Genomic DNA, 13,078 nt, shown 5'->3' with positions numbered 1-13,078 from the left:
GAGACAGTTCTAAACTTGTGGGAAGAATTGTTTCCTTGCCCACAGTGCCCTCTCATGCTCCTCCCAGGTGCTAATGGAAACTTCCTGAACAGATGTTCTACTGTACTAGGGATCGTCCGTGCTTTGAGCAAATGCTCCAGAACCTACTTTCTCCTTGTCTTGCTAAGGCCTAAAAAAAAATCACACTGTGAAGATCAGTTCTTTGAGGTACAGAAATAGTTTGAAAATTGCATTTGTTTTTACATTTTGAAGACATGAAGCATATCCGGGCCTGGAGCGATAGCACAGTGGGTAGGGTGTTTGCCTTGCATGTGGCTGAGCCGGATTCGATTCTTCCGACCCTCTCAGAGAGCCCGGCAAGCTACCGAGAGTATCCCACCTGCACGGCAGAGCCTGGCAAAGCTCCCCGTGTCATTTTCAATATGCCAAACACAATAACAACAAGTCTTACTTTGTGTTCCTGGAGCGAGCAAATGCCATTGGGCTACACTAGCATGCAACAGGAACAATGGAGAAGCTGTTGGTGCCCACTTGATCAAACTGATGATAAAACGGGACAACAGTGCTACAGTGAAGTGCTACAAAAGCATACCCACAGAGGTCAAATCCCTAACTTTCTAGAAAACCATCTGAGTGAGTCATCCCAAGCAGGAGTCTCGGGAAAGACACAAACACAAACACACACTGTCCTCCCGTTGTTCATCGATTTGCTGGAGTGGACCCAGTAACATCTCCATTGTGAGACTTCGTGTTACTGTGTTTGGCATATTCAATACTCTCGTAGCTTGCCAGGCTCTCCGAGAGGGGCGGAGGAATCGAACCTGGCTCAGCCAGGCTGGCTACGCGCAAAGCAAACGCCCTACCACTGTGCTATCACTCCAGCCTCGCTTCGGCAGCACATATACTAAAAACTGGGAAAGACACAGGAACTAATTTTATGAATGAATGCTGGAAGAAGGAACGGCAGCTTTAACTTTCAAATGGAGCAATGTGGCCAGAGTTCTTACCAGGCCCTCCCCGGGCTTAATGTTGGGTAGATGCACCTCCTGCAGACACGCACACTGGCTCATGACAGGATCGGTGGTTGAACGGATTGTTTTGTCACAAATGCTATTTAAGACCTTGACCTAGAGGGACAAAGAGGCAGGAATGGCTCAATCATTAACCACGTTGACCTCAAGCTGACTTTCAAAGAAATGCACTTCACCTCTCATCTTTAGCTCGGTGCCGCCATTACTCTGATAATATTGCTCAATGAACACAGGGCATCTGGGCCCCGTGTTTACCCTCTGTAGGAACGGGGCTCCGATTTCAGCTCTGCTTGAAGCAGGGCAATTTTCTATTAACTCTGTCGGGATCACTGCCGAGTACAGGGCCAGACTTGGACAGAAGTCCTTTCAGCAGTTAGAATCATTCATGGCTAGGTCCCCGTGCGGCGTCTAAGTGATCACTCCCCTGCTCGACACCAAGATACAATTGGGGAAAAAGACATCTTCTTTGTCTTCGCTGGAGAAACAATACAAGAGTTAAGGCACTTGCCTCCCATGTGACCAACCCTGGTTGGATTCTCAGCACCACATATGGCCCCCTGAGTCCCTCCAGGAATGGTCCCTGAGCCCAGTTAGAGGTAGGCCCTGGGCACAGATGGGTGTGGCCCCAAACAAAAATTGCAGTTTTTTCTTTTTTGATAACTATTACCGTAGAGCAATTTTAGGTTTATGGAAAATTCAACAGAATCTGAAGAATTCCTATAAACTGCCTCTCCCACCCTAGTGCCCAGTAGTTATCACACACTTAAAAAACAAGATATACTATCACAAATCATGCAGTGTACTTCTTGAAACTTATTGAGATAGTAATATTAATAAATCTGGAGCTTACAATCGAGCTCACTTTTTTGTGGCCTACAGTTGTGAGTTTTGACAAATGCACAAGGTCACCTTCCCACTAGTACAGTATGATATCCGAAAACTGTTCTTTCAGGCATCACACTGAGTTCAGTACAATTCCCTAAACAACACTTCCAACCACCCTAAAAATCTTTTGTGTTCATCCTGTTCCTTTTTCTTCCTTTCCCAACTACAAATTCCTGGAAACCACTCAGCCTTTTTCACTTTCCATCTGGTTTTATCCTGTCCAGACTATCAAATAGAATTGTACACCAAGCAGCATTTCACACTGCCTTCTACCACAGAGCTATATGCCTTTGAGTTTCTTCCATATCTGTTAGTGGCTTGAGAGCACATTTCTTTTCTGTGCTGAATACTATTCCATTGCCTAGAGAGGCCAGAGAGGACTTTTGAGTTGTTCCCAATTTTTGACCTTTATCAACAAGGCTTCTGTAATATTCTGTGCAAGTGATTTTGTGGAGACAAGTTTTCCATTTACTTGTATAAAGACTGTGGAGTTCGATTGCTACTTTCGTCCCCTCTTATGGTAGGGTCGAGTGTGCTGAGTTTAGTAAGATACAGCCATGCTGTCATCCCAGCAGCCGGATCTACTTTGCTTTCCCAGCAGCAGTGACTGTGTGGGTCTCTTTAGTCTACATTCTTGCCAGCATTGAGCAGCTCTGCATTTAGATGGCAGCATTCTAGCTGGTGTGTCGCAGAAGCTCATCACTATGTGAATCTGCAGTTCCCTAGGGAAATAAAATTGTGAACATCTTTTCCCAAAAAGTCTCTGCCGGCTGTGACTCTGTCTTGGTGCAATCTTTAGCCTACTGTTTAATTGGCTGATCTGTTTTCTCATTGAGTTTTAAGAGTTTGGGGACATATTTCAGAGAAGGGATTTTTTGGCAAGTCCCTTATCTGAGAGGTGTTTGGAAAGTTTGCAACTAGTCTGTGGCTTGTAACTTTCATTCCCAGAACAGTGTGTCTCATGAACTATTACTACTTTCCTTTGTATGAAGTCTACCTAACTCATTTCTCTTCATAAATCTTTCTGCATATCTGAAATCTCATTGCCAAGCCTGCGGTCAGCAAGATTTTCTCCGGTTAGCTTCTAATTTTAGAGAACTGCACTTAAAATGTCAGACTACGATCTTTTTAATGATGGTTCACTTTTTTCTAAACACCAAACTCTGAAAAGGTAAAATATTAGAGACAGGGGTCGGAGGGACAGAGGTACAGAGGGTAGAATGTTTTCCCTGACACATGTCAGACACAGGTTGAATCCCTGGCACCACATATGGTCCCTTAAGCACCGCCAGGAGTAATGCCTGAGTGCAGAGCCAGGACTAAACCCTGAGTACCACTGAGCCACTGAGTATGGCCCAAAAACAAAAAAAATACTGGAGACAAGTAAAGATCCCGTTAAGTGGTCTGCATGCAGAAATCACCACTAGATATACGTGGTTATTCACCCCATTCACATCCATCGACCTTCCCAAATTAAACCACCAACAAAATCAGGAAATTCCAGAGTGATATTGTTTTCCAAGGGGGAGAATCCAAGTTCTGACACTTTTTATATACCTCCAATTTGTTTCGCCTCCCTATTTATGGCACATTCATATTTATAGTCATTTCATCGCTGAACTCAACATGAGGAGGAGGAAGGTCTTATCAAAAGAGCTCAGACTGGCTTGTGTCAAAAGGAGGAAGTGATAACAAAAGTGGCAAAACGCTCTTTAAACAGCCACAGCCCTCCCTCCCCCTCATCGGGGTTCTGCCCAAAAGACATTCTCAAATCAAAATGATCCTAACGTGAAACTTGCAGATCAGTTTAACCCTGACAAACAGGCTGTGATTCAAGTACCCCTGTGCCCATGAAAAGTCCCAGCAGTGAGACTCAAACTGAGACTCAAACCAAAAGACAGCAACCCCACCTCATTTTATAAACGTAAGAAAGTGCAGGATCGCCACCGTAGTTGGTCTTGTTGCTAAGTGACTTGAATTCTTCTCTTTCCATCTTATTGAAGAGACTCATATCCCAGACATCAACATTTCAAAATATCTCCTGAAGAAATTGGCCCCACTGTGGAGTGACTTTGACTCATCGGATGCCCAGGGCCTCTGGGAAAAGCATTTAACAACTTCCAAAATGGATACTTACTACAGTTAAAACTTTATCCTCCATTTCTGCTACAGGGCAATCCTAAAGAAAAAAAAAAGGGAAGAAGACAAATGAAAATTAAATGTAAGAGCAAACACCTTGGGGAGCACCAGCTGAGCTGTCTGGTCCCTGACACACTGTCCTACATTTTGGAGAGGAACCTGGGTGGAAGAAAGATGGCAAAGGGGAACTGATGCTGACACTGATGCTAAAAGAGAACGGGCCCTTCCTCTCCTGACCCAAGGAGTTTGGCGTGCCCAGACCCCACCAATCTGAAAAAAAAAACACAGAAATCAGTGAATTGAAATCTACCTACAATGCAGACCGTACAGAGAACAGTTTTAAAAGGTGCCAGTCACCTGCCCACCATTCCCCAAAGGTGACCCCAGCGCAGCCACCCGCCTCCTCCCCAGCCCCCAGTAAGCCAAGACTCTATAGCTCAGGGCCTCCTAGAAGAATAGTTTTTCAAATAAGGGCTTGAGTAAACTCCGCCACAAACGTTTATTTTAGGCACCACCGAGATTAAATCAGATATTCCAATCCTTAAGAGATGAAAAAGGTTCCACAAAACATTCATTAACACGCTGCCAAAAAAGTGGTCTTGAGGTATGCTATTGATGGCATTTGAACAAAGGGCTGGAATTTGGCGCATTGTTTCCTCAGCTTCAGAACAAAACATTCGGAACATCTGAGCCGGGTGGACTGTAAGACTCACCATTGTTCGTCCCACAGTTGCCTGAGTGAAAGCGCCAACGTGAAGCTCTCACCATCCACCTTCCTGCCCCTGCCTAGGGCCAATTTCAGTCTACACGCAGAGGACATCAGCTGTATTCTCTAGTGTCTGTTCAATGACCTTTGGGGTAATCCCGGCTGCCTTGTCTTATGGAAAATGTGAACTAGTCCATGCATGAGAAAGACGTTCATCAACTCTGCTGCAGAGTCACAGAGTTTCACTTCAGTCAGAAAGTCATTTTAGGGGTCAAAGAGGCAGCTCAAAGGACATGGGCCGCATGCTACAGGCCTGGGTTAGATCTCCGGCAGTACCATATGGTCCCCCTGAGCACCACCAAGAGCACCCCCCACTCCAAGCCCCCTACCAAGAACAGCCTCTGTGTAATGCTGGATGTGGCCCCAAGACAAGACCACCACCCCCCAAATTAAGCCACTTTTTACTACTGCTAGGATTTTGAAGTAGAAATAGCTACCAAATTCCATCTTATATGACCTGACACTTAGATTTGGGGTATCTGCTTCTAAAAAAAAAAAAGTTTAACTAGATTTTAAAAAAAGTGATAAATGGTAAGAGCTATTCTACTGCTCCCCCAAAATTTTTTCTTCTCGAGAAAAGAGGAGTTGAGTGAGAAAACACTGACAAAAACGACAGTTGGAGATTCTATTTGCCATGTGTGGGTCTGATAGAAATTCAAATTACAAGGATGACTTTCATGGCACGTGAGCAATAGTAGCTCAGAACTGTGCTCAAACTCCTCCAACTTATGCCCAGACCAAACCATTAGCTCCCGAGATGTTGATGCATCCTCAGGGATGCGCTGACCAAAGATCACAAGGATGCAGCAAACGTGAGGGTTGGTGAGATAGTACAGTGGGTAGGGCAATTGCCTCACACACAGCTGACCCCGGTTAGATCCCTGGCAGGGCATCCAGTCCCCCAGCACCTCCAGTTGTGGTCCTTGAGGCACAGAGCCAGGAGTAAGCCCGGAGAGCTACCCTCCCCAATTTTGTTCAATAAAAAAATAATGAACTTGAATCTCAAAAAAAGAGAATCCTGCTGTGGTCTGGGACAGAATCATTCGCACTGATGTTCTTTCATGGAAAGTCCCTTCGTGGTAAGCACGTTGTCATTCCCCAGAGAAACCTGCTGCCACAGAGGCACTGTCCCTCTCTGGACAGCCCAGGCTTCCAGGCAGATGTGGGGCTGGTCTGATGCCCTGTCGTGGACCCAAGCAACCACTAGATCCCAGACTCCTAATGGAGAGGGAACCAACGGGCCAGAAACGCTCTTCCAATTTGCGCAACTGTCCAGGTCGGCGTGTGAAAGGGCTCGTTTACTACCTTCCACGCCATGAATGTGGGTTCCCACACCCGTTTCTACGGGAGGAAACAGCTGCAGTGACTTCATCTTGTTTAGCATTGAAGGCGATGGAGGGAGGAAAAGTGTTGGAACCAACTCCGGCCCTCATGAGCTGTCCTGTCACATCCCCATCACCTGTGTCTATAGGCAGACACGGGCCAGACTCCTGAGCAGAGACCCAGCCACCCGGCCAGCTCCCCAGTGTCCCTTCCACCTGCTACTCTCCCTTGCTCTCTCTTCTCCCTAAGTAAAGTAGACTCGGACATTTCTGAGCCCAGACATAGCTCTGGAGCAGGAATGATTCCTTTCCTACAAACAGGAATGACGAAAGAAAGAAAGAAAGAAAGAAAGAAAGAAAGAAAGAAAGAAAGAAAGAAAGAAAGAAAGAAAGAGGGAAGGAGGGAGGGAGAAAGGAAAGAAGGAAAGAAAGAAAGAAAGAAAGAAAGAAAGAAAGAAAGAAAGAAAGAGAGAGAGAGAGAAAGAGGGAGAGAGGGAGAGAGGGAGAGAGGGAGGGAGGAAGGAAGGAAGGAAGGAAGGAAGGAAGGAAGGAAGGAAGGAAAGAAGAAAGAAAGAAAGAAAGAAAGAAAGAAAGAAAGAAAGAAAGAAAGAAAGAAAGAAAGAAAGAAAGAAAGCAGGCAGACAGACCCCTGAGAACAGCTGAGAATTCAATGTGACAACACATGTCAAGGGTGTCGCATGCACCTGGAGACAGCCAGCACTTGCAGATCGCCTGGTGGTGCCTCCCCGCTGCGGGGTGGGCTTCTCGCTGAGCTGTTGGGTCCCTCCGCTCCCTGATTCTTACAGTCTGGGCTTCAGCACCTGCCGCTGTCATTGCACATCTCGCCACTATGACAAGCTTTCAGGGGGGATAGGTCGGAGATCATAGCCCCCCTCCTTTCTGTCTCTGTTTCTTGCATCTGAAACACAGCCTGGAAAAAGTCGAGAGGTCTCATTGCTGACTTGCTGTGGGACTATGGGGAGGGGTGCTCAAAAGTAGCCTGTGGAATCTCATCTGGGGCGCCCCAGAGGGGGGCAGGTGAGCCCGCCACTTACCTCTGGACCCCAAAGTCACCATCCAGTCAAAAATTTTAGTCTAGCTGTATCACCCTTTTTAAAAAATTAGAATTCGTTGCCCCACCACAGAGACAAGGTGGGGTGGAGGGGACAGGGTGGGGGTGGTGGGAGGGATGTTGGGACCATCCGGTGGTGGAGAATGGGCACTGGTGGAGGGATGGGTACTCCATCATTGTATGAATGAAACGCGAGTACGGAAGTTTGTGAGCCTGTAACTGTGCCTCATGGTGATAATAAATAAATAAAATTTTTAAAAAATGTAGAATTCCTGGAGCCACATCTCATACTCTACACCACTGGAGTGCCAGGAGTAGCACACCACACTGCTTGGGATGTAAAGTAGAAAGAAACCAATCTCGATTAAAAAAAAAATACTAGCAAACAACACGCAGCCTGTAACAACATGTTAGTAATCTCTTATCCAAGGGCCTAATGGCTCCAGGGTGAGATACAATCTTCACACACTTTCTTCTAAGGAAACCTTTTAAGCTTATTTGTAGAGAATTATTCATTATTCAACAAGCAACACAAAATAAGCTATGTAGGGTCTGCTATTGGGGCAGACGTGGGTGGTGGTTAGGAAAATTCGAAATGATGGTGGTGAAAAGGAATATTCGAAAAATGGCGGTGGGATTGGTGCTGGAATAGTGAATGCAATAAATTATTGTGAACAGCTTTATAGAAATAGTTTTTATAATAGCAGCCTTTTTTCCCTATTTCCAACCCAAATAGGACAGGAAAAAAAAAAGATACAACTCTGCAGGTCAGAGAGATAGCATGGGGTGTTGAGACACTTGCCTCACATGTGGCTGACCCAGTTCAATCCCCTACAATGCATATGGTCCCCCAAGCAGAGGGACCCCTGCCACAGAGACAGAAGCAAGCCCCAAGCACCAGGTGGGGTGCCCTCCCCCAAAACTCAAAAACATAAAACAAAAATAGAGACCCAAGAAATTATACAGGGACTAAAGCATTTGCTTTGCATGCCCTGTCTCAGCCAATCCTAGTTGGAACCCTCAGCATTACAAATGGTCCTCTGAGCATACCAGGGGTCACTCCTGAGCACAGAGTGAGGCACAGCCCTCAAGCAGTGGGGGTGGAGTGGGGATGACCTGACCCAAGCCCCTCCCCTCTTCATTCTTGCCCCTGCAAAAAAAGTGTTGCAACAACAATGCATCTATCAAATTGGGACACTCACACATTATCCTTATAAGGAAGGATGCACACCCAGTGCCAAGGAAGAGGGAAAATGGACCCATGTGGAGAAGGAGAAAAAGGGCAGGCAGAGGTCTCTCCCCAGGCGTGAAGACCGGAGTCTCAACAAAAACACTGCAAAGACACAAATTTTATTGCTTCAATTCCCCAGTGGAAATGGGGAGAAATGGAAAAGCCAGATGTCTCTCCAAAGACTCAACAGATTTGCCAAGATGTTGTGAGGAAACTGTACCTCACGCAGCTGTCAGAGGGAAATGCCTCCTGGCGCCGTTCTGCCATCACACACATCCCACACTTCACCCAGGTTTACTTCCTGTCTGGGTGAGCACCAACCCGCCAGATGCCCAGTGCTCTCCAACTGCCAGACAAATGCATGTTCATCAGAAGCAAACTGTGTCCCCAATTGAAGCTCGTGAAAGGAAAGCCCTGTGGTAATTATGTTCTACCCAACATAACCTTTAAAAATATAAAGAGGGGCTGGAGCAACAGCATGGCGGGTCAGGCCTTAGCCTTGCACGTGGCCTACCCGGGTTCGATTCCCAGCATCCCGTATGGTCCCCTGAGCACCACCTGGGTTAATTCCTGAGTGCATGAGCCAGGAGTAGCCCCTGTGCATCGCCCGTTGTGACCCCAAAACCAAAATAAAATAAATAAATGAAATAAAAATATAAAGATTCTTCCATCCCCCCAAATTCTGGAAGCCACAGCAGCCATGGCGACCTGCTGCCACATTGGCTCACCCACTGAGGTCCTTGGTCCTGCTGCCAGGGGGACGAGCAACAGGAGAGATCAATTATTCCATCAGCTGACACAGTCAAGAACGGGAGCTGACCCATGCTCAGGGAGATAATGTAGGAATAAGCTGCAGGGTTCGGAGGCTTTTTGTCTCTACCTCATAATCCAGCGCTTCCTCACCAGTAAACCAGAGGTCAACACGGGGGGAAAAAAAAATTAAGCAGGTGACAGGAGGAGGCACCCGGACCCTGACTCAACTGAGATTTTCTGACTCCAGAAATTCCATCTACAAAGTAGATAGCACAGGGGGTTTAACGCACTGGCATGGCACGTGGCCATCCCCAGCGTATCCCCCACATCTCATAGGTCCCCCTTAAGACCTGAGAACTGCCTGGTGAGGGCTCCGCAAAAATCAATCAATAAATAAAATTTAAAAAAAAAAATGAATCAGGGCTGGACAGAGAGCACAGTGGGTAGGGCGTTTGCCTTGCACACGGCCGACCCGGGTTTAATTCCCAGCATCCCATATGGTTCCCTGAGCACTGCCAGGAGTAACTCCTGAGTGCAGAGCCAGGTGTGACCCAAAAAGCAAATAAATAAATAAATAATGAATCAATGTGGGACTGGAGCTATAGCACAGCGGGTAGGGCACTTGCCTTGCATGCAGCTAACCCGGGTTCGATTCCCAGCCTCCCATATGGGTTCCCTGAGTACCGCCAGGAGTAATTCCTGAGTGCAAAGCCAGGAGTAACCCCTGAGCATCAGCAGGTGTGACCCCCCCCCCAAAAAAAAGAATCAATGTGCGATAATCATTTTCAAGAAAGCCCATTACGATTAACTCAATTATTTTCAAACAAAAGGCATTCACCTGTGATGTCAAGGTCACAGGTTCACAGAAATCTGAACGGGGACCTAAAAGCCCTTTATCCGCCTAGATATGATGGGGAGGGAAGTTGGGAAGGGGCTTCAGACCTTCAAGCAAATCCTTTGAACCAAGAGGCAAAGGCTCACGGGATGGTGGGGGGGTGGTGGGAGAGGAGTTCCCGATGCAGCCGGCTCTACCCACCTTTTGGACCGTGGTGGTCAGGTCCAAGCAGAGCTGGATGATCTTGTTCTTCGTCACTGAGAAATCAGTGACCCCTGTGAAGGGAGTCCTAGAGAAAGACAAAAAGTTCTTTCAGAAAAAAACCTGCAGGCCAAAGTGAGGAGCTGGAGCTCCCCCAGACCTCCACTGCTGGCTCCCTAGCACGGTGACCCCACAAGCTCTTCTGTGTGACCTGTTGAATCACCACCACTTCCTCTTAGCTCTCACTTAAAAGGGTATTCAACCAGCAACAGGAAAAACAGAATCGGGCAGCATGCCGTTTCCTGGATGGATGTAGCACATTTTGTGCCGAATGAAGTTAGCGGAAGGGAGAGGGTCAGAGAGTGAATGATTTCTCTCACGTGTGGGGTGGAAAGGTCCTGAGGAAGAGAACCCAGAGCTGGGCTACCCAAGGGAGCTGATGGCAATGGGGGAGATGAGGGGACAGGACAGGTGGGAGGTGGAGGGCCCTGAGGCAATGGTAGGGGGGATGTGAACACATGGTGAATGGGTAGTTAGAACACTAGAAGCCCGAAACCTTATCATGGAGCAATATTAGAAGTTGGTAAAGGTAAAGGTAAAGGTAAAGGTGATCCCGTTGATCGTCGATTTGCTCGAGCGGGCCCAGTAACGTCTCCATTGGAGACTTTGTTGTTACTGTGTCTGTCATATCGAATACTCTCGGTAGCTTGCCGGGCTCTCCGAGAGGGGCGGAGGAATCGAACTCGGGTCGGCCATGTTGGCCGCTTGTAAGGCGAACGCCCTACCGCTGTGCTATCTCTCCAGCCTTTCTATCCTAGAAGTTATCTATCTATCTATCTATCTATCTATCTATCTATCTATCTATCTATCCTAGAAGTTATCTATCTATCCTAGAAGATATCCTAGAAGATATCCTAGAAGTTATCTATCTATCCTAGAAGTTGGGATGCCTCAAATAAGCACAATAGTTTTAATTTTTTTTTGAAAAAGGGAAACTGTGCAGAGAGAATTAATATCCCTTCTGAAATCAACTCATGTGCTTCCTATTGACTGAACTTGCCATTGTGAATGATTAACCTCAGAGAAGCAACTCAAGCATCGCCCTGGGCTTGCCCTGAGGCTCACTGCCTATAGCTACCCACCTTCTAGTACCATCCACAAATACACCACAGCTCCAGGATGCCGGGGGCGTTCCACGGGGTGAGATGGGGCCCCCACAAGGTCCTGTCTGGAGGCCCCGCTCTCAGCCCTGCTCCCAGCAGTCCTTTCCCAAGAGGCCAAGTGTGTCCACAACTTACCGGTCCAGCCATGCCAGCAAGGCCTTGGCCGCCCCGATGAGCTCCACCACGGAAGTGAGGAACTCGTTGGGAGGCTTGTGGGAGGTGCCCCCATCATATGAGGGGCTTTTGCGCCGGCTACTTATGTAATTCTGCAAGTTGTGGGAAGAGGCTCGAAGCTTCAGGACCAGGTTCTTCATATTATCAGTTTCAAGGCCATAGTTCTGTGGGGGAACAATATCAGAAGGTTAAAAATCAAAGCTCACCAATAAAGCCCTAACCATGCTGTGACTCAAACGCTCACAGAGTGACCTGAAGGACTCCTTCTGCAGCCACAAACCCCTACATGATTTACCCACATGTGTTCACTGTTCCTTCCTGCCAACGTGCTCTCTCTGTAGCTCCCACGGCTTGCTCCTGCCCAGGGTTCCTCTTTCTGGACCGTTTCTCTCCCCGAGTCTAGTTAGGGACAGTTCATTCTGATTCCTCACTCCCTGGCCTCAACGTCCCCCTCCCCTTGGAAGCTTCCATAATTATCTACTTTGGTTTCTCCACAGGATCCTAGTGATATTTAAAGCCCATCAAGGTGGCGGAAAGAATACTGGGAACATTCGTGGTAGAGAATGGGCACTGGTGGAGGGATGGGTATTCGAACATTGTTTGACTGAAACAACATCACCAAAGTTTATAAGTCTGTAACTGTATCTCATGGTGATTCATTAAAATAAAAAAAAATTGTTTTAATTTTTTTTAAAAGTCCATCATTGGTCAGGGTAGGGGAATACAGAATGACTGAAGCAGGAGAACTTAGTAGGATGTCTGCCACTTGAGGGTAAGAAGGCCTGGCGTGTATGACAAACTGAGGAAGGAACCACAATGACGATGGTACAGGGAAGTCCAGAGGAGGATTGGGTGCTGAAAGGAAGTCACGTGACACACATGATCCCTGATGAGTAGCACTGTAGCACTGTCCTCCCATTGTTCAGCGATTTGCTCAAGCGGGCGCCAGTAACATCTCCATTGTGAGACTTGTCACTATGTTTGGCATATCGAATACATCACGGGTAGCTTGCCAGGCTTTGTCGTGAGAGCGAGATACTCTCGGTAGCTTGCCGGGCTCTCTGAGAGGGGCGGAGGAATTGAACCTAGATCGGCCGAGTCGGCTGCATGCAAGGCAAACGCCCTACCCTCTGTGCTATCGCTCCGGCTCAATCTGATGAGTAACAGTACTATAAACCACAACGCCTAAAAGGCAAAAGAAAACGGAGCTTGCAACAAGGCAATGGGCACATTGGTGCAAGGAGGTAGACACTGGTTGGAGAGCTGGGTGTCAGAGCAGTGTACACCTGCTACTCAATCATGGGTCACTTTGGAACTTGGTCATTCAAAAATGATTCAATTTTTTTTAAAAAATTAAATTAAAAATAAATAAAACCTGTAGCTTGTTTGGGTAGAGGAAAAATTCCTATTCCTTGCAGGATGTTTCTCTGGCTTCTACTGAGTAGACGTCATACCACACTCCCACTCCTGAGCGGTTCCAGCTGAAAATGTGGCTAGACTTTGCCA

General features: G+C 47.1%; 1 protein-coding gene across 2 annotated transcripts in view; it reads right to left on the bottom strand.

Annotated features, from left to right (window-relative positions):
* Window positions 1-13,078, bottom strand: part of CNKSR3 (CNKSR family member 3) — a 108,977-nt gene that overhangs the window by 24,636 nt on the left and 71,263 nt on the right. For both annotated transcript variants that reach the window (XM_056125880.1, XM_056125881.1), the window contains 4 exons: window positions 11,534-11,736; window positions 10,236-10,323; window positions 4,054-4,095; window positions 1,008-1,127 (listed from right to left, as the gene is read on the bottom strand). In XM_056125880.1, coding sequence (XP_055981855.1) covers window positions 1,008-1,127; window positions 4,054-4,095; window positions 10,236-10,323; window positions 11,534-11,736 — 453 coding nt within the window. The remainder of the gene's footprint in view (window positions 1-1,007; window positions 1,128-4,053; window positions 4,096-10,235; window positions 10,324-11,533; window positions 11,737-13,078) is intronic.

The sequence above is a fragment of the Sorex fumeus genome, unplaced genomic scaffold (genome assembly GCF_029834395.1).
Source record: "Sorex fumeus unplaced genomic scaffold, SorFum_2.1 ptg000061l, whole genome shotgun sequence".
NCBI lineage: Eukaryota > Metazoa > Chordata > Mammalia > Eulipotyphla > Soricidae > Sorex > Sorex fumeus.
Note: the sequence above shows the minus strand (reverse complement) of the source record. Positions and strands in the feature narration are given on the sequence as shown.